The 25300-nt window shown below is 39.3% G+C and overlaps 1 protein-coding gene across 4 annotated transcripts in view; it reads left to right on the plus strand.

Annotated features, from left to right (window-relative positions):
• DARS1 (aspartyl-tRNA synthetase 1) overlaps positions 1–25300 on the plus strand; it is a 74000-nt gene that overhangs the window by 16485 nt on the left and 32215 nt on the right. For all 4 annotated transcript variants that reach the window (XM_036319781.1, XM_036319782.1, XM_036319784.1 and 1 more), the window contains one exon: positions 5759–5861. In XM_036319781.1, the coding sequence (XP_036175674.1) occupies positions 5759–5861 (103 nt within the window). The remainder of the gene's footprint in view (positions 1–5758; positions 5862–25300) is intronic.

Genomic DNA, 25300 nt, shown 5'->3' on the forward strand with positions numbered 1-25300 from the left:
CTCTAACCATTCCAGCCAGTGCTCAACTTGATTTTTAATTGTTAATTTAAATGATCTAAAAATAGTGATTTTATTCAGCTGTATTGAACATTGACTCTATATCTTTCTATAAACTGTCTCCTGGTTGGAAAATTCCAAAAAGAAAGATAAGTAATATTTAGCAATTGATTTGTCTGTCCTGTAAAGTTTTTATACTAATTTAAATACAGTAAGGACTTTTTGCTAAACTGAGAAATTACATACTTCTTGAAATAAAAAATAAATTAAAATTTCAATAGTGCCGAAAGACATAAAATGAAAAATGTCTCACAGTTCTAGCTTCTCCATCCCATTACAATTTCTTCCCCCTAAAATAACCACTGTTGTTTCTTGTGAACCCTTCCAGGGAGAAAAAATGCATGTACAAGCATAGGTATAGCCTTTGTTTTTTTAAATTTTCATAAAAAGGGTTGTACACATGGTGCTTCTTGTTATCAGTAACCAGTGTCTATAAAAATAGTAGCTGCCCAGCTGGTGTTGCTCAGTGGCTGAGCATCGATCTATGAACCAGGAGGTCAGGGTTCGATTCCCTGTCAGGGCACATGCCCGGGTTTCTGACTGGATCCCTGGTAGGGGGTGTGCAGGAGGCACCCAATCAGTGATTCTCTCTCATCATTGATGTTTCTATCTCTCTCCCTTGCTGGAATCAGTAAAAATATTTGTTTGTTTTTAAATAGTAGCTTGCAAAACATTGAACTAAATAGATCATGCAGTACATTGTATTACCAGCCAGAGCCAAAGAAAGAAAATTGTGTTTATTTATTTATTTATTTATTTTATTATTAGTTAAGGTATTACAAATGTGTCCTCATCCCCCCATTAACCCCCAGCTCCCCCCCCCCCACACACACACACTCATGCTCCCATCCCCCTGTTGTCCATGTCCATTGGTTTGGCTTATATACATGTATACAAGTCCTTCGGTTGATCTCTTCCCCTTACCCCCGCCCTCCCCTACTTTCCTTCTGGGGATTGATAGCCTGATCGCTGTTTCTCAGTCTTTGGGTCTGTCCCTTTTCATCAGTCTATGTTGTTCTCTATAATCCACAAATGAGTGAGATCATGTGGTATTTATCTTTCTCTGACTGGCTTATTTCACTTAGCATAATGCTCTCCAGTTCCATCCATGCTGTTGCAAAAGGCAAGAGTTCCTTTTTTTTTTTTTACTGCAGCATAGTATTCCATTGTGTATATGTACCACAGTTTTCTAATCCATTCATCTGCTGATGGGCACTTAGGCTGTTTCCAAATCTTAGCTATGGTGAATTGTGCTGCTATGAACATAGGGGTGCATATATCCTTTCTGAGAAAATTGTGTTTATTAACACCTGGCAAGAACTTGGTCTCCAAAGTACCTAATACAGGTAGTCTGAGCAGACAGTTCTATTTACCAGGCACCAGAACTGATTTTTTATTTGTTTGAATCTTTTAGAAAATTTTTTGAGTGGACCATCAAGATTCTAGTATTGAAAGTGCTTTGAATACAGACGCTTTGGGGACCATACATAGCATTAGAGCCACATGGAAATCTGTTTCATTAGTAAAGACTATATAAATATGAACTTTGGTTCCTTTATATAAATAACACTGTTATGAGAGGTTTTTAATACTTAATTTCCTTAACAAACAAGAGTCTGCTCTGCTTGTTCATTTATTGTGTTTTTAGATTCCACATATAAGTGAAATCATGGCATTTGTCTGTCTGACATTTCAGTCAGCACAATACCCTCTAGGTCCATCCATGTTGTTGCAGATGGCAAGATTTCATTCTTCTTTATGGCTGGTATACATGCACCACTTTATCACTCATGCATTGATAGACACCTGGGTTGCTTCCATATCTTAGCTATTGTAAATAATGCTGCAATAAGCATAGGGATGTACTAGTATGTGTCTTTTCTATTTAGTGGAATGGCTGGGTCCTTCTTTCTCTCTTGTTATATAGCTTTTGTTTTAAAGTCTATTTTGTATGGCATAGGTATTGCTATCCCAACTTCTGTTTGTTTGCATTTTCATGAAATATCTTTTTCCATCCCTTATTTTCAGTCTGTGTGTGAGTCTTTCAATATGAAGTGAGTCACTTGTAGGCAGCATATGTAAGCCTTACCTTCTAGACCTACCTCTTTCATTGTGTCATTGTCTTTAAAAAGTTTTTTTTTCTGATTAGAAAAGTAGTATATGCTTATTGTAGAAAGTTCAGAAAATACAGAGAAATATGAAGAACATAATAATTCCCTGAAATTTCACCACCCATTAGTAACCACATTTTGGTGTGTTTGTCCCCTATACAATCTATGTTAATAACTTTTTTTTCTTTTGTTTTTTAACACCATTCATCTCCCCTATATCCTCTTCTACCTCCACCCACCCCCTCATTCCCACATTCACCACAGTGTTACCCAGGCCCATGAGTTCTCCCCCCCCTCCCCCTCAATCCTTCCACCCTGTCCAACACCCCCCACCACAGCTGTAGGCCTGCTCTCTCTATGAGTCTTTCTTTACTTTGCTTGTTAGTTCACTTTGTTCATTAAATTCCACATGTGAGTGAAATCATATGGTACTTGTCTTTCTCTGGCATGTTTCACTTAGCATAATGTTCTCTAGGTCCATCCATGCTGTCGCAAAGGGTAAATTTTTCATTTTTAGGCCCAATAGTCCATTATGTAAAGGTACTATAGCTGTTTTATCCGCTCATCAATTGATGGACACTTGAGCTGCTTCCAAATTTTGGCTATTGTAAATACAGCTGCAATGAACATAGGAGTACATATTTTTCAAATTAATGTTTCAGGTTTCTCTAGATAAATTCCCAGAAGTGGAATTTCTGGGTCATAAGGTAGTTCCATTTTTCATTTTTTGAGGTAACTCCATACTGCTTTCCACAATGGTTGCACCAATCTGTATTCCCACCAACAGTACACAAGGGTTCCCTTTTCTCCACACCCTCAACAATACTTGTTTGTTTATTGATGATGGCCATTCTGACAGGTGTGAGGTGATATCTCATTGTGGTTCTAGTGTGCATTTTTTCATATATCTATACTTTTTACACAAAATAGAGATTATATGTGGTTTTATTATATTTTCACACAATGGTCTATCATGAGTATCTAACAAATATTTATTTTATATTCCAGACACCTGACATACTTTTTGCACATAGTAATCCAGCTGTGAAATAGGAATGATAATCCTCAAATAAATAACCAATGGTAGTGCTGCTATTAATAATAGTAGTAAACAATATTTATAGTTCATACTAATTAATATTTTATATTCATATTTAATATTAATTGACGGTCACAACTCTAAATATATTACTTATATAATTTTCAGTATTATTTAAGAAACATCAAGAAACTCCATGAGTTATATCTATTGTTTTTTTCCCCCCTTTTGCAGATGAAAAACTGAAGCATAAAGTGATTTAATAATTTTCTCAACAGGCTCCACCCTTGCCGGTGGTTAGAGCACTGGCAACAAAGGGTCACAGGTTCAATTCCCAATCAAGGACACATACCTGAATTGCAGGTTCTATCCTGGCCTGGTCGGGTGTGTGCAGGAGTCAACCAATCAAAGAATAATAATTTTCCCACAGGCTCCTTCATAAGTGGTGGGCTGAATGTGATCCTGGGTCTTTTGATTTCAGAGCTTTTACTTTTTACCAAACCCTTATACTAAATGTTACCCCTTAGTGCTGACCCAGAGACATTTTCCTGTGCTCGCTGTTTATATGCTCTATAGAGCTCTCCATTTTCTCTCAAGGTCTTTTGTGTGGCATTAGAGTTCATTGCATGATGGCTAAATCTGTGCTGCCTATCTGTCCGGTTAGAAAAGCTAAAATACTTACTAAATCATGTTGCCTTCCAATTCATGCTAACACTTTGTTCTAAGTGGCCTAATATCTGGCTATAGTTTCAGTAGTTCCTGGGATAATGTCATTTTGATCCACCTGCAGATTTCTCTCTAACTTCATCAATCTCTATCTATTCAGTGTCTTAAAATCCCCTGAATTTATTATACATAAAACTTTCTTAAAAACTGTACTTTATGACTGGATCATATTCCAAAGGAAAGAGAAAATGAGTGTCTATTTAGTGGTAAAACTACCATATATGACTCAGAAGTCCATAGATTATGTTTGTGTTGGCACTTTGCTTGCAATCTATCTTTCTTTTATAAATTCATAATTACTGTCTGATTTTCTTTTCAAAATAGTCTATGTTGAAAGTAATAACTATAAGTCCACTTGCATTTTTGCTTTTCTTTTTTTCCAAGGCTAGTTCTCAGTATAAAGGATAATTCTCAGTTTAAAAATCAGATCATCTTTTGCAGTTTTATAAGACAAGCTAATGAGAAAAGTGGTCTTAAAAAGATTTACCTGGCCGAAACCGGTTTGGCTCGGTGGATAGAGCGTCGGCCTGCGGACTGAGGGGTCCCGGGTTCGTTCGATTCCGGTCGGGGGCGTGTGCCTGGGTTGCAGGCACATCCCCAGTGGGAGATGTGCAGGAGGCAGCTGATCGATGTTTCTCTCTGATCGATGTTTCTAACTCTCTATCTCTCTCCCTTCCTCTCTGTAAAAAATCAATAAAATATATTAAAAAAAAAAAAAAAGATTTACCTGGTATTATGAGGAAATAGTTTCCCAAAACTTGACAGAGATTTAAAAAGAATCTGCTTTGGAGGAAAAGGATGTCACAAGGATATATAGTTACTAGAATCTGTTATGAATAGTTGTTTTCAAAAGATTAAGAATAAGGAATGATGGTTCTTTAATGAAAGGAGGGGAAATCAAGAGGTCCAGAATATATAAAAATAAAACTGGCTATAAGGCATAAAGAGAATGATCTTTCATAGACAAAGTAACTTAGGTGGAGTAAAAGAAAAATTGAGAACTATTACAAAGGATGAAAGATGGGGAAGGTGATAAAGGAAATAGACCATGAAAGAAACTAGCCCAGTGATGGCGAACCTGTGACACACGTGTCAGAGGTGACATGTGAACTCATTTTTTTGGTTGATTTTTCTTTGTTAAATGGCATTTAAATATATAAAATAAATATCAAAAATATAAGTCTTTGTTTTACTATGATTGCAAATATCAAAAAATTTCTATGTGTGACACGGCACCAGAGTTAAGTTAGGGTTTTTCAAAATGCTGACACGCCGAGCTCAAAAGGTTCGCCATCACTGAACTAGCCTGTCATTCTAAATGCCCTTTCAATGAACTTTGGTAGAAAGTAAAATGGACCACCCCCATAAAATGCTTGTGTTCTTGTTACTAAGTTCTTTATTAGTACTTCTGTGCTTGCATCATTGAAGCTCCCATGGTGGTTAGCACAGTGCCTTTGGTTGTAGAATATACTAGCTATTGAATGAACATTGAAAGTGATCTGACGTTACTTGAAATTTGTTTAATAAATCAATGCAATAACAAAATAATTTCTTTATTTGTAATATTTTTTAATTAGTGATTTGCCTGTGTTCTCATACAAACATGTTAAAAGCATTATTTTACTCATAGTAGGAACTTGGGTTTGTTTAAAGTTTGTCAATTGAGGATGAGTATTTTGTCTGTAAAAGCCAGATATATGTATGTTTTGAGCCTGATGAATATAGTAAATTTTGACCCAAATTTAAAGTAGATAAGCATTTTTTTTTCTGTAAAACCTGAAGTAGCATGTTCTTAATACATTTGTGTTCTTTCTGTCTTATTCAGGGAAGCAGTGTTTCTTAGTCCTACGTCAGCAGCAGTTTAATGTTCAGGCTCTTGTGGCAGTGGGAGACCATGCAAGCAAGCAGATGGTTAAATTTGCTGCCAAGTAAGTAAGCAATTATATCCTGTTGTCAGAATAAACAATGGTGGGAACCAAGACTCCCAGGGGTTTGGACCATTTTCATACATTAACATCAATGCTTCGTTTGTTTAAAAATGTAGTTATTTAAATTGTCGGTTCAGTGTTGCTGAATACATTAAACTTACAAAAGAGAAAATATGGAGCACAGGCTTAAAATTCATTGGGAACTGCTGAAGCAGCACTCTCTACAGACAAGTCACATTTACTTTCAAGTAGAGTAACAAAAAGCCTGGCAGCCTCCACATAGCAAAGCAACTTTATTTTGTGGTGTTTGGAGCTTCATTTCCTCTCTCCCTCCCTCAGTTTCTGATTTGCATATTGAGCAACAGGTTTCCTAACTGAATAAAAGTGTATAAAATAAAATAATGTAGTTTTACAACTGAGTCCCTCCTGAAGGATTTTTTAAAAGGTAAAAATTGCTTTGTCTCTCCAAAAGTCTTGCTGTCTGGTTCAGAGTTCCTGTAGAAATGCTTTGTTTTGTACAGTTTGCAAGAAATGGTATAGTGTAGTGGTTATACATGCTGTAGTTCTAAGTTAATAGTTGGTGATATGCCTAGTTTTGTTCATTTGTATGTTTTTCTCAATTTAACTGAAATTTTATTTCCATGATAATGATCAAAGAAGACTTGGAAAATGGACGATCTTTACATTTTAAGTAGTAAAGTATTTCATAGGCATAAATATTTTTCAAAGAAATTCAATCTAAAGTAAGTGTATATTTTTTCTATTGATTTTTATGTCTGTTCTTTAGATGTATGCTTTCAAAGATGAGTTAATACACATAGAATTATCAATTTATAACTAGAGAAAACTAAAAAATCATATAATTTAAGACTCTAATTTATGTTTGGGACGTCCATGACTCCTCCAGCATAGTATTTTACATATGGTGGATGCTTAGTCACTGATTTTGGTTTAGAGATTTATTTATCAAATTCAGTTTTATCATCTCATATCACAGTGTTTTAATATAGTAGATGCTCAGCAACTGGTTTTAGTTTAGAGATGTACTTATCAAAGTTAAGTGTTTTGTTTTTTTTTTTTAATATATTTTTACTGATTTCAGAGAGGAAGGGAGAGGGAGAGAGAGATAGAAACTTCAGTGATGAGAGAGAATCATTGATCGGCTGGCCCTTGCACACCCCACACTGGGGATCGAGCCCCCAACCCCCAATCGGGGTATGTGCCCTGACCGGGAATCAAACCATGACCTCCTGGTTCATCGGTCGACGCTCAACCACTGAGCCATGCCAGCTGGGCTCAAATTTAGTTTTATTGTATCATAGCGATACCTGCACTCTGATTTAAAAACTCCAATGCCATTAATTACATGGCTTCTCACTGGTGAACTCAATAGTATTAGTACTACTAGTACAGTAACCCCATCTCTCCCTCCCTCCCACTCCTGATGCCCAGAGACTGTCACTTTCATCTCTTCTACCTATATCTTTTGGTATTTAGGTTTGCAGATTTCATCTCATAGTCTGCAAAGGTTTGTGCTTTTTAAGGTCAATCTATGTCCTATGAAGTGGGGCATAAATAAGCTTGGACCCTAGAAATAAATGTTATATAGATAGCGTTTGAGCCGCTGGAAACCGCAGACATATATGCTAAATTATATTTAACAAGAGGCCTGGTGCATGAACTCATGCACCAGTGGGGTCTCTCGGCCTGGCCTGCAGGATCAGGCTGAAACCGGTTCTCCGACATCCCCTGAGGGATCCCGGATTGTGAGAGAGTGTAGGCCAGGCCAACAGACCCCACCAGTGCACAATCGGAGATGGGGAGGGACTGCAGGAGGTCTCCAGGGTTTGTCCGGCCTGTCTTGCTCAGTCTTGATGGGCCAGACCCCAGCAGCAAACTAACCTACCCGTCGGAGCGTCTGCCCCCTGGTGGTCAGTGCATGTCATAGCAAGCTGTTGAGCAGCCCTAGCATATCATTAGCATATTACGCTTTGATTGGTTGTTCAATTGTTCTACTGTTCAGTCTATTTGCATATTACCCTTTTATTATATAAGACTAGAGGCCCGTTGGACAAAAATTTGTGCACTCGGGGGAGGGGAGAGGGAGTCCCTCAGCTCGACCTGTGCCCTCTAACAGCATGGGACCCCTTGGGAGATAACGACCTGCTGGCTTAGGCCTGCTCCCGGGTGGCAGAGGGCAGGCCCAATCCCTAGGTGCAGCCCCTGGTCGGGCTCAGAGCAGGGCCGATTGGGGAGTTGGGGTGCCGCCCCCTGTCATGCACAGAGCAGGGCGGATTGGGAGCTTGCGATGCCACCCTCAGTCACACTCAGGGTAGGGCCGATTGGGGGGTTGGGGCACCGCCCCCTGTCACACTCAAGGCAGGGTCGATGGGGAGGTTGCGGCGCCACCCCCTTTCACGCACAGAGCAGGGCCAATCGGGGTGGGGGAGCTCCCCCCTGTCACGCACAGAGCAGAACCGATCGGGGTTGAGGAGCTCCCCCCTGTCACTCACAGAGTAGGGCCGATAGGGGAGTTGGGGCACTGCCCCCTGTCACACTCAGGGCAGGGCCGATGGGGAGGTTATGGCTCTACCCCATCACACACAGAGCAGGGCCCGTGGGGGGTGGGGGGGGGGGGTTGGGGTGCCGCACCCTGTCACACACAGAGCAGGGCCGATCAGGGGGTTGGGGCGCCGAACCCTGTCACACACAGGGCCGCAGGGCGATCAGGGGGTTGGGGAGTTTCCCCCTATCAGGCACAGAACAGGGCTGATCAGGGGGTTGGGGCACTGCCATTGTCACACTCAGGGCAGGGCCAATGGGGAGGTTATGGCTCTACCCTGTCACACACAGAGCAGGGCCCATGAGGGGGGCGGGGTTGCGGCGCCGCACCCTGTCATACATAGAGCAGGGCCAATCAGGGGTTTGGGCGCCGCACCCTGTCACACACAGAGCCGCAGGGCGATCAGGGGGTTGGGGAGCTCCCCCCTATCAGGCACAGAGCAGGGCTGATAAGGGGTTTGGGGTGCCTTCCCCTGTCACGAACAGAACAGGGCGGATAGGGAGGTTGTGGCCCCACCCCCTGTCACACAGAGAGCTGCAGGGCGATTAGGGGATTTGGGCGCTGCCTCGTCACGCTGATCCCGGTGCCGGGAGGCCTCGCGGCTCCGCTGATCCCGGTGCTGGGAGGCATATTACCCTTTTACTATATAGGATAGAGGCCTGGTGCCGGCTGGTTTGCCCTGAAGGGTGTCCTGGATCAGGGTGGGGGCTCCCACTGGGGTGCCTGGCCAGTCTGGGTGAGGGGCTGAGGGCTGTTTTAAGGCTGGCGGGTGACTGAAGCCCTCAACCGCTCCTTTTTTTCTTTTTTATTCTGGGCCAGCTTTAGCTCTGAGGCTTGGCTCCAGCTTTTAGGCCTCGGCTGCTGAAAGCAGGTATCTGGTTTGTTTGAGTTCTATAATCGATACACTGTTTCAACTCCAGCTCTGAGATCCCGGCTGGCTGAAAGCAGGTTTCTGGGGTTTTGTTTAGCTTCTATATTTGTAACAATGTTTCAGACTGCAAGCTCAGAGGCCAGCAGCGGCAGGCGGAGAACATTGGCTTCCTCTGTCACTGAAGCAAGCAAGCCTCATGTTCGCTTTAAGCTGCCGGCCGCCATCTTGGCTGGCAGTTAATTTGCATATCGCCCTGATTAGCCAATGGGAAGGGTAGCGGAGGTATGGCTAATTACCATGTTTCTCTTTTATTAGCTAGAACTAGAGGCCTGGTGCACAAAATTCATGTACTCGGGCAGGGGGGCCCTCAGCAGCCTGGGAGCCCCACAATCGATCGCCCCACAGAGGGAGGGCCTGCCCACCCACCACAGTGCTGCCAGCCGGGTAGTCTGGGCCTCCCTCTTTGCAACTATCCATCGTGAGGCTCCGTGATCGATGGACCCGCAGAGGGAGGCCCCGCCCACCCGGCCAGGGCTGCTCAGTCTATCACTGCTCAGAGGGAGGCCCCACTTACCCACCACAACACTGCCAGTGGGTAGCCTGGCCCTCCCTCTTTGGGGTGATCACAGAGGCCCGCCCCCGATTGATTGCCCTGCTGGCCGATGGCCTGAACCTCCCTCTGCAGGGTGATGGATCCCGGAGCCCCCCATCGATCACCCCGCCAGCCAGTGGCCTGGGCCTCCCTCTGCAGGACGATCGATCATGGGGCTCCACAGAGGGAGGCCCCACCTACCTGCCGCAGTGCCGCTGGCCGGGTAGCCTAGGTCTCCCTCTTTGGGGCAATCGACCAATCACATTGCACCAGCCTTGGCTGACCTGGCACCAGTGCGTGTCATAGTGTGGTCGTCCAGATGGTCATTTTGCTTTTAAGTCAATTTGCATATTATGCTTTTATTATTACATCTTGGTTCTGAAAACTAATATATGAAGATGACAGTTTTGTTTAGAATATATTTTTCCATTAAACTTCATTGTAACCTCAGGATTATGTTCCTGAAGGAAAGATTCTAGTCTAAAAATCTTGTTAAAATCCCACTTAACCTTGATATTTACTAAGAGGCATTTACTAACAAGAGGATAGTCACTTCATTTAATGTCTTTAGAAGTAAACACATCAAAATAGTCCACAAATAGTTATTTTTTTACTAGAGGCCTAGTGCATGAAATTTGTGCACAAGGGGGTCCCCTCAGCCCAGCTTGCACCCTCTCTAATCTGGGACATCCCTCTCACAATCCTGGACTGCTGGCTCCTAATTGCTCATCTACCTGCCTGCCTGGTCACCCCTAAATGCCCCCCCCCCCCAGCCCAGCCTGATTGCCCCTCACTGCCTCTGTGTGCCGGCCTGATCACCCCTAACTGCTCCTCCCTGCTGGCCTGGTCGCCCCTAACTGCCTCCCCCCCGCCGGCCTGGTCACCCCACACAGCCTGCCTGTTCAGTCGTTTGGTCATCCCTCACTAACCCCCCTGCCAGCCCGGTCGCCCCACGCAGCTTGCTTGTTCAGTCGTCTCGTCTTCCCTCACTAACTCCCCTGCTGGCCTGGTTGTAGGCAGCCATCTTGTGAGGGCATGAGGGTTAATTTGCATATTACCTCTTTATTATATAGGACAATTTTGGATCTTCTCAGAGACTCCTGGGACTTGATTAACAGCAGTTGACCATGTCAGATAATCAACCAAAGCTGTAGCTGAAAGAGCTATTTGTATATGGTCTCTCAAACAGAAATTAGTTCACTGATGCCCTCATAATATATTAATTAAAGAAAGGCTTTCATCTAAATGGGAGAGTGTAAGAAGGATCTTCTAGGCAAGAAAAGAATTCAGCTAACTGAGCCATACTACAAAATCCTTAACTATGGCTCATATGGACATTCTGTTTTGAAGCATGAAGGATAATCCAACATTCAGATACAGCACCAGAATGATAGTAATACTATAATTATTAACTCATATTTTAAAAAACATTTGAGAGTAAAATCTTTATTTGTGAGTTTTCTTCTAAGTGAGTCTTCTAAGTTATTTGGTTTTAATTCTTTTCTCTCTTTAGTGTTATCCTTTATAATTTCTGCCACGTTAGTTGGGTTTGAACAAAATATTCCAATAATTGATTAAACTAATATTTAGCGATACATACAAGCTCTTTCTGCCCCCTCCTAAGTCTATACTTGCTAGAAGCCTTTTTTTAAGTCCTATTTTTATCTAACATCTTAATGGCTTTCTATTTCCAACCATGTCCAATGTTAATTCTGCCTGCTGGTTCCCTCAGTACAGTGTTATTTGTCACTATGTACTTCCCAAGATACACTCTGTGTATCTGCAGTGGCCTCTCTTCTTAAAAGCTTTGGCTTTATTCATTAAATCCTCACTCTTTGTCACTTAGATTAAGCCCATGTCTTTCATGATCCTCATTGATGGGTTTCTCTTTGCATTTCTTTGGGGTCCACAGATATGTTTCCTAGGAGGCTGAACGTTTTCTAGATTTTTAAAAATTTCAGTGTACATTTTTATTATTATCTTAAAGTTATATAAGGGTGTTATTTTACGTTTTAAAGCCTAAGTTATAACAAAATAACTGTAAATTTAGTGCTTCCATTTAGCGTTTTCTGTCAGATTTACAATTTTGTTCATGCCAGCTGAAGCCAAATGATATCCATGTTCTGTACAAATGAAAATTCCACTGTATTTGAACAGTAGTACATGCTGAATGAGTTGGGTTACGAGGTGATACTTCATAGTTAAGAGGCATCCTGAAGTTTTAAAAGCCTGTGCCATTCAAACAGATTTATTGAATCCTACATTTATCTGTATAAGGGCAGCAGAATCACTAATAGCATAGTAGTTTCCATGCAAGGAAAAATGTTTCTATTTCCAGTTCTAATAGTTATCAGATTCGATACTCATTTGATTAAAACTTCAATTGACAATGCAACGTTATTAACTTTCACATGAACATGATAGTTTTATAAAATTATCGACTAATACTTTATTTAAGTTGTCATTCTTGGATTGCTCTTTACAGAATTTTGGTTGATTATGAGGCCTAATTATCCTGAACCAACCTCAGAGTTAATGTCTTATGTAATTGTGAACAGGCATTCTTCACATTACTAGAATTAAAAATGCAAAAACATTAAATATAGAACTGGATCTGCAATTACAGCTTTATACAGTAAACCCAAAAGTCAGCAATTTAGTTTTCGCAAGCTTTAAATTAATACTATTTATTTGTATTTTGTGTCTTTATACTTGTTTTTATTTTGTTTAAAATTTTATTTTGATTTAAAGTTAAGAGCTGTATGTGTAGGCATTTATACTAGTTTTATATTTGTAGATATTTAAATAACACAGTAAAACTTGTTTAAGTGCTCACTAAGGATTCCTGACATTTTTGTTCCACTAAAAAGAGCCATGCAGTAGTTTGGGAACCACTGGTCTGTGCTATATTGAGTAGTGTTTAATTCTTACCAAGCTTATTTTGAACTTAAAATTCTTGACATTTTTGGTGAAGAAAAATGAGTTCACAAAATAAGTCATTATGGAACTACTAGGACGATTTAAATCTTTAATTTTTACAAAGCACCAAAGGCCAGCTGGGTAAAATAGAGGGCCAGAGAGCCCAGATGCTTGGTCCCCACCAACTAGCCATGTGAGTTCATAAATTGTTTACTGTATCTAGTCTTACTTCATTTTTAGAGCTATGACCCTTCTTTAAAAATCTTTATTTCTACTTGCCTGAGAAATATAAAAGTATGAGATTCGGTATGGTATTAATTCACTATAATTGTAAGAAGTTACTTGACATGTAAAACAAGCCTATGCCTGCCTTAGAATTTGAATATAGATTTTTATTATCTAAGAGTAGTTTAATATTTTAAAAAATAATTTATGCTTTTTGGGTTCTGTTTTTAACTAGCAAAAATACATGGTTTCTCATGTTCGGGCATTTTGAATTCTTTCCTCAATGACTTGTACAATTTAATTTACATCATTGTGCTATATTGAGTAGTGTTTTACTAAAAAAAATTTACATTATTTTGTTGGTGCATTACTCGAAAAACTAGTGTGTGGCAACTTTAAAGCCTGTCCTCTTTTCTATCTAATCTTATATTATAGCTTTTCCAAGATTTAAAAATTACTAATTTGAATGTGGGTAGTTATGTAGATCGGTGGACATATTTCTTATTGAGTATAGTAAAATTCAGCTAATTATTTCTGACAACTAGAAGGCTAGCAAATTTGTTTTGCTGAAAACCTTTAATATTCAAGTGTCTATAAGTGTTAAAATTTTAACAGTTTTATTGACATTAGAATATGTAAATATGCAGAAAGAAACGCTTAATATAGTATATTTTTCACCATTATTGATACTGGGGTGGGGGAAGATAAGGAAGTAGATACAAACAACAGAATAGTGGTTACTGGGAGGAACTGGCTCGGGGGGAGGACAAAGGGGATAAAGGGAGTCAAATACATGGTGATGGAGGGAGACTAGACTGAAGGTGGTGGGCACACAATGGAGTATACAGATGTCATATTATAAAGATATACACCTAAAATTTACATAATATTAACCAATGTCACCCCAGTAAATTTAATTTTTAAAAAGCATGCTATAAAAACAGTGATGGGAAAAGTAGTTAGAAACTAGAGAGTTTTATGTTTATAAAGTTATTTTTTCTTTAATAATTTCAATATAAAAATATATCTATAATTATAAACATGAAACCTAAAATTCACTAGACAACTTTAATAATTGCATCTATGTTTGCTTACTCTTTTGCCTTTTCTTATCATCAGCACTGCCACAGTTCATTTTACACATTCTTATTACTCTATATGTGAGAAAAAACAAAGTCACTCAATGAAGAATGAGGTAATTCAAATGAATATTTAGTAACATTTACTTTGAGAAGCTAGCAGCCTAGTGAGCCAACTAACCAGTCTGCTAGAATCTTTGGTTTGGAAAATAGCATAGGGTAGAAATATGTTCATGAAAAAAAAGGCCGTTTTTATATAATGAAATGTGTATACTAAGACAGTGTCTAAGGACTGTTTATATATTCTCAAGGTGTTTCCATTTTGAATAGTGCTACCCAAAGAGACTGTACATTTAAAATATTGTGAACTTCCTACACAACAAAGTAGGGAAAATAATGGTATTTATATGTTAATTCTATGAGGCCCTACATTTAACTCTATTCCCTCTGGCCATATACCAGGTGGAATAAAGCAAGGATTCTGCTCTTAAAAATATCAAATCAGATAGTTCCAGCTGGGGCTTTCTAATCATTTAAAAGGCAAAATATGAGGTCACTTTTAATATCTTAAAGTAGATAACTACCTTAGCATTTACTTTAGGTATTAAAATCTGAGATTTTTATCTTTGCCTTATTGACTAGATTATACTGCTAGCAGTTTCTGGCTGTTGATTATTTGCCTTAAGAACATTTAGAGCCTAATGTGGGGTCAGTTGTTTTTCCCAAAATTACCTTTCCTAGGAATATCCAATTCATCAATGTACTAATCTGAAAAGTTGAGTTACCAATTGAATATAAGTGCCACATGACTCTTCAACACATTATTGTAATCAATTTGTTGGAAAGATCAATTTTCTTACGGTTGAATGCATATAAAAATGAAGCAATCAAATGAATTACATAGGAAGGTTGTCAAATTTCATTCCCTAGAGATCTTTAAGAACAGATCCTTAATTGTGTATTTAAAATGATATGAGCAATACTCATATCCGACAAAATAGACTTTAAAAGCATCATGCTAAGCGAAATAACCCAGTCGGAGAAAGATAAATATCATATGATCTCACTCATTTGTGGAATATAATGAACAACATAAACTGATGGACAAAAATAGAGCCAGAGTGAAAAAAATATATACTAGAATATAATAGAAGTAATCTTGTTATTTGCGGATTTTTAATATTTCTTACAACTTTTGTGATATACTATGTTAGTACAGTTTTGGTAATAATAATATACTTAAAATCCTTTTAATCTTGAAATATTAAAGTTTATTGCATGTATTACTATTATATGTAAGATCATTTTTCTTGAATAATTGGTGTTTATTGCATGTAACATCATATTTAAAATTGTTTTTCTTGAGACATTAATGTTTATTGCATGTACCATTACTATACTTAAAATAGTTTTTCTTGAAGGTTTATTGCATGTAACATTATTATATTTAAAATCGTTTTTCTTGAAATAAAAAAAAAATGGGGGAAAAAAGGACCACAGTTCATTTGAAAAAGCAGTTGTTGAACCACAGTTTTTTAATCCACTCATCTGCTGATGGGCACTTAGGCTGTTTCCAAATCTTAGCTATGGTGAATTGTGCTGCTATGAACATAGGGATGCATATATCATTTCTTATTGGTGTTTCTAGCTTCTTGGGATATATTCCTAGAAGTGGGATCACTGGGTCAAATGGGAATTCCATTTTTAGTTTTTTGAGGAAACTCCATACTATTCTCCACAGTGGCTGCACCAGTCTGCATTCCCACCAGCAGTGCAGAAGGGTTCCTTTTTCTCCACATCCTCTCCAACACTTGTTTGTTGATTTGTTAATGATAGCCATTCTGACAGGTGTGAGATGATACTGCATTGTCATTTTGATTTGCATCTCTCAGATAGTTAGTGACTTTGAGCATGTTTTCATATGTCTTTCGGCCTTCTGTATGTCCTCTTTCGAAAAGTGTCTGTTTAGGTCTGTTGCCCATTTTTTGATTGGATTGGTTATCTTCCTTTTGTTAAGTTGTATGAGTTCCCTGTAAATGCTGGAGATTAAACCTTTATCGGTGATAACATTAGCAAATATGTTCTCCCATGCAGTGGGCTTTTTTGTTGTTTTGGTGATGGTTTCCTTTGCTGTGCAAAAGCTTTTTATTTTGATGTAGTCCCATTTGTTTATTTTCTCTTTAGTTTCCATTGCCTTAGGAGCAGTATCAATGAAGAAATTCCTTCGGCATATGTCTGCGATTTTGCTGCCTGTGGATTCCTCTAATATTTTTATGGTTTCCTGTCTTATGTTTAAGTCCTTTATCCATTTTGAATTTATTTTTGTGTATGGTGTAAGTTGGTGGTTAGTTTCATCTTTTTGCATGTATCTGTCCAATTTTCCCCACACCTTTTATTGAAGAGACTGTCTTGACTCCACTGTATGCTCTTGCCTCCTTTGTCGAATATTAATTGGGCGTAGTGGTTTGGGTCGATTTCTGGGTTCTCTATTCTATTCCATTGATCTATATGTCTGTTCTTGTGCCAGTACCAAACTGTTTTAAGAACAGTGGCTTTGTAATACAGCTTGATATCTGGTATTGAGATCCCACCTACTTTGTTCTTCTTTCTCAGGATTGCTGCAGCTATTCGAGGTCTTTTTTTATTCCAGATGAATTTTTGAACGTTCGTTCTAGATCTGTGAAATATGCCGTTGGTATTTTAATGGGGATTGCATTGAATCTGTAGATTGCTTTGGGTAGTATGGACATTTTGATGATGTTGATTCTACCAATCCATGAACACGGTATAAAGAAGGAGTTCTTACCATTTGCAACAACATGGATGGAACTGGAGAGCGTTATGCTAAGTGAAATAAGCCAGTTAGAGAAAGATAAACACCACATGATCTCACTCATTTGTGGAATATAGTGAACAACATAGGCTGATGAACAGGGATAGATCCAGAGACAGAGAAGCAGCGATAAGACTGTCAAACCTCAGAGGAAAAAGTAGGAGAAGGTGGGGGTAAGGGGGAGAGATCAACCAAAGGACTTGTATGCATGCATATAAGCCCAACCAATGGACACAGACAGCAGGGGGGTGAGGGCATGAGTGGTGGTGGGGTGGTTTATGGGGAGAATGAGGTCACATATGTAATACCTTAATCAATAAAGAAATTAAAGATTAAACGAAAAAGAAGTTTGTTAAAGTTAAAAATTATATTTTGCTATTTGTGATTATTTAACATGCCTCCATCCCAACATAGAAATTTTTGGATTCTGGAAAAAGAAAAGAAAAAAAGACTTTTTCAGACTCTTATTTATATACATATATTTTTTTAAGTTTTCTTCGTATTAGTCATTGTGGTTAAGTGATTTATTGGTAGCTGATGAGTCACAAGTATCTTTCCCATTCTCCAATGAGTCACCTAGCTACCTGCAAGTTTGTTTACTTTACTTTTAGATCTTTTACAAAAGAATAAATATTTTACATAGTTGGTAAGCTAAAATTCAGTTTGCTGCATTAACTTCTAAAATTGTAAAATATCAAAATCCTCAGAAGTCTCATTGATTTAGAAAACTTATTTAGTACCTGCTTTGGTAAAGGCACTGTATTAGGCTTGTACACAATGATACATATAATAAGAAACTTAATTTGGTAAGAGAGTAAATGTAGATAAACAGCTGTATACAGAGACATGTTACTGGTGCTGTGGTAGAAGTATATGTATAGATCACCTACAGTTGAGGCCCACAGGGAGTTGGGTATGTGGGTACCCCTTGAGAATCATGAGGACAATTTGGTAAACATAGGCTAAGTCACTATACTGTTGTGGGTTGCAACTCTGAGCTTAAGTAGTTTATAAAGAGGCAGTTATCTATTGTAGGAGAAGCAGAACTTCTGTATTTGGCCCTGTCCATTTCAGTATTTGTATTGAAAACTTCAATAAAGATATACTTTTTAGAAAAAAATCTTTATTGTTCAGATTATTACAGTTGTTCCTCTTTTTTCTCCCCATAGCTCCCCTCCACCTGCTTCCCACCCACCCTCTGCCCTTACCCCCGCCACCCACTTTTCTCATCCATAGGTGTACAATTTTTGTCCAGTCTCTTCCCACACCCCCCACTCCCTTTCCCCCCCCGCCCCCCTGAGAATAGTCAGTCCACTCCCTTTCTATGCCCCTGATTCTATTATATTCACCAGTTTATTCTGTTCATCAGATTATTTATTCATTTGATTTTTAGATTCACTTGTTGATAGATGTGTATTTGTTGTTCATAATTTGTATCTTTACCTTTTTCTTCCTCTTCCTCTTCCTCTTCTTAAAGGAAACCTTTCAGCATTTCATTTAATACTGGTTTGGTGGTGATGAACTCCTTTAGCTTTTTCTTATCTGTGAAGCTCTTTATCTGACCTTCAATTCTGAATGATAGCTTTGCTGGGTAAAGTAATCTAGGTTGTAGGTTCTTGGTATTCATCACTTTGAATATTTCTTGCCACTCCCTTCTGGCCTGCATAGTTTCTGTTGAGAAATCAGCTGACAGTCGTATGGGTACTCCCTTGTAGGTAACTGACTGTTTTTCTCTTGCTGCTTTTAAGATTCTCTCTTTGTCTTTTGACCTTGGCATTTTAATTATGATGTGCCTTGGTGTGGTCCTCTTTGGATTCCTTTTGTTGGGGGTTCTCTGCGCTTCCTGGACTTGTAAGTCTATTTCTTTCACCAGGTGGGGGACGTTTTCTGTCATTATTTCTTCAAATAGGTTTTCAATATCTTGCTCTCTCTCATCTTCTGGCACCCCTATAATTCTGATGTTGGTACGCTTGAAGCTGTCCCAGAGGCTACTTACACTATCTTCGTATTTTGGATTCTTTTTTCATTTTGCTTTTCCGGTTGGGTGTTTTTTGCTTCTTCGTATTTCAAATCTTTGACTTGATTCTTGCGATTCTCTAGTCTGCTGTTGAAACACTGCATAATATCCTTTATTTCAGTCAGTGTATGCTTAATTTCTAGTTGGTCCTTTTTCATAACCTCGAGGGTCTCACTAGATTTCTTGAGGTTTTCAATAAATTTATCAGCGGTCTCACTAGATTTCTTGAGGGTCTCACTAAATTTATCGATGGTTTCTAGAAAATTTTTGAAAAACCTTAAAAGTGTGGTTTTGAACTCTATATCCAGTCGTTTGTTTTCCTCCATTTCTGTCATTTGTGACCTTTTTCTTTGTCTACGCATTTTTTATGCTTCCCTGTGTTGATAGAGTGGCTATCTGTGTTAGGTGTCCTATAGGGCCCAGTGGCTCAGCCTCCCCAATTACCTGAGGTGGACACTCTTGGTGCACCCCTTTGTGGGCTTTGTGCACAGTCTTGTTGTAGTTATGCCTTTATTGTTGTAGTTATTACTGGCAGGAATTGACCTCCAGGCCAATTGGCTGTGAGAATCAGCTGTGTCTGCAGTGGGAGAACTTCTGAGCTGGAGACTCCCTTCTGGCGCAAGACTTGCTTCAGTGGGGCTTTGGTGCTCACTGAGTCTGCCCCCTGAGTGTTGCCCTTATGGATCTGAGGAGCTGTAATCTGAATGGTCCCACTCTGACCTCTGGGTACACTGGCTCTTGGATCTCTAAGGAGGTGCTAATTTAGCCTCTGCCTGAGGCTACCCAGCAGGAGCTATGGAGAGATTCCTCTTCTCTGTTTGGGGTTTGGAGGTGCCCAGATGAGGCCCAACTGTGAAGCAGTGCAAGCTGCTGTGGGGCCTTGGACCCTCTTTTGGAAGTTCTGGGTCTCTCTGATTCAGCTGCAGTCTGTTAGGTAATTTTCAGGTTGCAAAGGGCCAGGCCTTTCATATGCAAAAGCCTTTGCGCACAGCTTGGGTGGGGCGGGGTCTCGGGGGATCAACAGGGCGGAGCAAGCAGCTATGGCTGCTCCCCAGTCCTACCCTAAGAGGCCCGGCATCTCAGTGTCCCAGTAATAGCTGCAAGCACCTCTGAGAGAAAGCCGCCCTTGAGTTCTGCCCGATGCCTGACAGCCCAGTTTCTCCCCGTATGAGTCTGGGTCCCCAGAGACTCACCCAGAACTGGAGTTCAGAGCAGTTGGGAGCTGGAGACTCCCTCCCGATTGAAAAAGACAACCGTGTCCTCAGTTTCCAGCCCCTTCCACGTGCGCCGCGTCCTCAGTTGCCAGCCATTTCGGCGTGCGCCTCCGTACCTCTGCACTTTACTTCTGCACCTCCTCTGAGTCTCAGTGTGCTTTTCTCTTTCCTTCTAGTTGTAGAATTTCCACTCAGCCAGCCTTCCTGTGGTTCTGGATGATGTCCGTTTTGTCTTTTAGTTGTATTTTTGAAGTCTAAAGATAAACTTTAAAAGTAGGTCTAAAATCTGGCGTCAAAATTCCAGAGAGTTTATGGGATTAATTCTTCTAAGTTAACTATAACTTTAAATATAACTTCATGTTGTTTTATACAAAGATTCTGATGAATTTCTATTGAGGCTGGCAGCAATAGCAGGACATCAAGATGCATCAGTATTATTGGAGAAGGTAGCACGATTCTTGACATTTTGAAAATTATTCATGAAGGGCCTTTTCCAGTTTCTTTCTTATAAACTATAATGGAGTCTGGCAGCTCGTCAGCTTCTAAGATTAAGAAAGTATTATTTCAAAGTGAGCTGACGATACATTCTGTAGTATTTAAAATTAGGTGCTAATTTTTAAGTCTAACAATTTTCTAGTCATCTGTACGTGATTTTACTAGCTGTGTGATCTTAGGCTAATTAGTTGACCTTTTAGTCTATTTCTTCAACTGTAAAATTGTGACAGTGCCTACTTTGTAGACTTTTGTGAAGTTTAAGCAAGATGGTATATGTGTAAACTACTGCCGGAAGCCGGTCCATCCTTGCTGCTTGACACAGTCGCTGCAGGAAAGAAACATCTGCACAGCATATGTTTCAAGGGACCTGGCGTATATGGCATACTGTTCTTAATGTTTGCTCCCCTTAGCGCTATGTGTTTTAACCAAGGTCACCTCTCTGAGAAAGGTTGTTTCCCCAGGTAGGGATTTTTCCCTGAAGTTAGGGAGGGGATAAAACCCCTTAACTATGTGCCAGGTGGGTAGTTAATCACTTTAACTACAAACAATCACACTGAAGCTACATAATCTTTACTCCCTGGAATGGAGATAAGAAACACCCTAACCTTTGCAATAGAAATTGACAGGATTAAAATCAACTGGTATAAGTACAGATGTAACAAGACAATAAACACCAGAACTTGGCTGGAGATCCTGGCTAGGCTGCTGATCAACTGAACTCTGCCTCCGTGTCCTTCCTTCTTCGCCAACTCCATCCACATCTTTGGGGACCCCTGGACCTGTTGGGGTTGGACCCCAACACACTACTTCACATAGGAACTGGAACATAAAAGGAAATTGATGTGGGAATAGTGATAGTTAAGGTATTTATATATATTAAGATAAGTTTCATTTGCACTATAAATATAAAAATAAAACTATGCTTCAACATTAAAAAATACAGAGAAAATGAACAAAACTTCTGTAGAAGGATGACAGAAAATTTATGAAGCATTCCCATATTTTTTGCAAATGAGAAAAAATGTGGAGGTGTATAGACCAAATAGTAAAACAGTGATTATAGGAAGAGGGCTATATAATGGGGGACTTAAATTTTTAAATTTATGTTTGTTTAATACTAGAGGCCCGGTGGATGAAATTTGTGCATGGGTAGAGGAGACATTGCCTGGCTGGCAATCAGGGCCAATTGGGGACTTCTGGCTGCCGGCCAGGGCCTTCCTTCCCCAGCTGTCGGCCAGGGCCTTCCTTCGCTCCATGCTACCCCCTGGTGGTCAGTACACATCATAGTGAGCAAGCGAACTCCTGGTCGAACTCCCGAGGGGACACTTTGCATATTAGCCTTTTATATAGAGAGATTGGAATTTTTAGTAATAAGTATAATCTCCTATAATATCAAAAATGTTCAGAGATAACTACTCAGCCCAATAGTTGATATATTATCTATAGCTATGTTAACCCTATATGTAAAGCTTAATATCTTCTATCTGTATTAGTCCTATAGTTGATATATTAACTGTTCTCTCTGTGAAACATGTTACTTCCTTGTATTTCTAATGCGGTTCTCTTCTGATATAATTTTTTTAATGTCTCCTCTACGCTCCCACCCAGATTCCTATCATGGTCTTTAGTGTTTCTAAAGGATAGTAAATAATAAGTATAAATGAGATTGGTCCCCCCAAAAAACTAATATGTGTGACAAAGCCAAGAGGTAATACCAGATGTCATTTTCGGATTGTTTTAGGCAGTTCTGATTTTGAAATGTGTTTATAGACCAACCTCTTTCCCTGAGCAGTCACTTTGAAGAGGACAGTATTCACTTGAACAGATAAATTCTGCTGTGTTTGATAAAAAATCAGCCTAATGTTTTATAGTAAAGTTTTGTATATCCAGTTTTTAAAAACATATTTATAGTGCATAATGTACACTGTTGGTTGGCAATGTGTATATGATAAACTGCAAATAAACATTTAGAGACCCTTATTATGATCAGATAATAGCTTTGAACTCAAGGGTGTGGTTTTTTTTTAATTTTATAACTTTTTTTTTTAATATATTTTATTGATTTTTCACAGAGAGGAAAGGAGAGGGACAGAGAGTCAGAAATATCGATGAGAGAGAAACATCGATCAGCTGCCTCCTGCACACCCCCCACCGGGGATGTGCCCACAACCAAGGTACATGCCCTTGGCCGGAATCGAACCTGGGACCTTTCAGTCCGTAGGCCGACGCTCTATCCACTGAGCCAAACCGGTTAGGGCTATAACTTTCTTGAGCTTAAGATTGTATTAGTCAGCTGTTGTGGAAGAAAACTGCTATGTAACAAACCACTTCAAAATTCAGTATTATGACAGTACTACCCAAAGTGATCTACAGATTCAGTACAATCCCTGTCACAATCCCAATGGCATTTCTTTTTTCTTTTTTTCTTTTTTTTTTGCAGAAATAGAAAAAGCCATCCTAAAATTTATATGGAATCTCAAGGGACTCTGACTAGCCAAAAATTTTTTGAAAAATAACAAACTTGGAAGATTTACACTTTTTGATTTCAAAACTTATGACAGCCCAGCTGGTGTGATTTAGTGGTTGAGTGTCAACTCAGGAAACAAGAGGCTTGATTCCCATTCAGGGCACATGCCCAGGTTGTGCGATCGATCCCCATTGGGGGCATGCAGGAGGCAGCTGATTGATGATGTTTCCTTTCTCATTGATGTTTCCCTTTCTCTCTCTCTCTCTCTCTCTCTCTCTCTCTCTCTCTCTCTCTCTCCCCCCCCCCCTAAAAATCAATAATAAGAACTTTTTTTTTTTAAATGTACTACCAAGCTACAGTAATCAAAACAGTGTAGTACCAGCATAAGGACAGGCATATAGACAAATGAAATAAAATAGAGAGCCCAGAAATAAACCCTGACATATGTGGTCAATTGATTTTCGTCAAGGGTGTCAAGACCATTCAGTGGATAAAAACAATCTTTTCAAAAAGTTGTGCAAGGAAAACTGGATATCCACATGCAAAAGACCTTATCTTATACCATATATAAACTTGACTCAAAATAGATCAATGACCTAAATATATAAAAGTTAAAACTATAAGATTCTTTAGAAGAAAACATGGACCAAAAGCTTCATGACATTGGATTTAGCAGTGATTTTATGTATATAAAACTTTTGTATCAAAGGGCACCATCTAGAGAGTGAAAAGATAACCCACAGGATGGAGAAAATATTTGCAAATCCTATGTCCAATAAAAGATTAATATCCAGAATACATCTAGAATTACAACTCACAACAGCAACAAAAACCCTATTTCAAAATGGGCAAAGGACTTGAATAGACATTTCTCCAAAGATATACAAATAGCCACTAAGCACATGAAAAGATGCTCAATATCACTAGTCATTAGGGAAATGCAAATCAAAACCACAATAAGACATCACTTTATACCCATTAGAATGACCATTATTCAAAAAAAAACCAACACAGAAAACAGCATGACCCATGTGGCTCATTTGGTTGGAGCATCATCCCATGTTTAATTCCAGTCAGGGCACATACTCAGGTTTCAGGTTCGATCCCCAGTTGAGGCACATACAGGAGGCAACCAGTAGATGTTCCTCACATCAATGTTTCTTTCCCTCTCACCTCCTCTCTCTAAAATCAATAATGAATCAATGAATGAGTGAATGAATGGAAAATAATGATGGTGAGGATGTGGAGAAATTGGAACCTGTGTGCATTGCCAGTGGGATTGTAAAATGGTACACCTGCTTTGGAAAACAATATGACGGTTCCTCAAAATTAAACATAGAATTTTTATATGATCCAGCAATTCCACTTCTAGGTAGATACCCAAAAGAATTTAAAGCGGGGACTCAAACAGATCATTGTATGTTATTGTTCTAGCATTATTCACAATAAACAAAAGGTGGAAACAACCTATCATTAGACGAATGAATAAACATACTGTGGCATGTACATATAATGGAATATTATTCAACCTTAAAAAGGAATGAAATTCTGATATATGCTATAACATGGATGAATCTTAAAAACATTATGCTAAGTGAAATAAGTCAGACACAAAAGGACAAATATGATTCTACGTCTTTCAGGGGCCTAGAATAGTAAAATTCATAGATACAGATAATAGAATAGAGATTACCAAGAGCTCGGGTAGGGAGTAGTTGGAGGGAAAGGGGAGTTAATTGTTTAATGAGTACAGGGTATCTATTTGGGATACTGAAGAAGTTCTGAAAATAAATAATGGGAATGGTTGCACAACATTGTGACTGCCACTGAATATGTACATTTAACAGTGCACCCCATTGTTCATAGCACAATTGACAATAGCTAATACTTGGAAACAGCCTAAGTGCCCATCAGCAGATGAGTGGATTAAAAAAACTGTGGTACATCTACACAGTGCTGTAAAAAAGAAGGAGCTTTTACCATTTGCAATAGCATGGTGGACTTGGAGAGCATTATGCTAAGTGAAATAAGCTAGTCAGAGAAAGATAAATATCACATGATCTCACCCATTTGTGTAATATAACAAACAACATAAACTGATGAACAAAAATAGATCCAGAGACATAGAAGCATCAAACAAACCGTCCAGCCTCAGAGGGAAGGC

This window comes from Myotis myotis, unplaced genomic scaffold (assembly GCF_014108235.1).
Source record: "Myotis myotis isolate mMyoMyo1 unplaced genomic scaffold, mMyoMyo1.p scaffold_m19_p_8, whole genome shotgun sequence".
Classification (NCBI taxonomy): Eukaryota; Metazoa; Chordata; class Mammalia; order Chiroptera; family Vespertilionidae; genus Myotis; species Myotis myotis.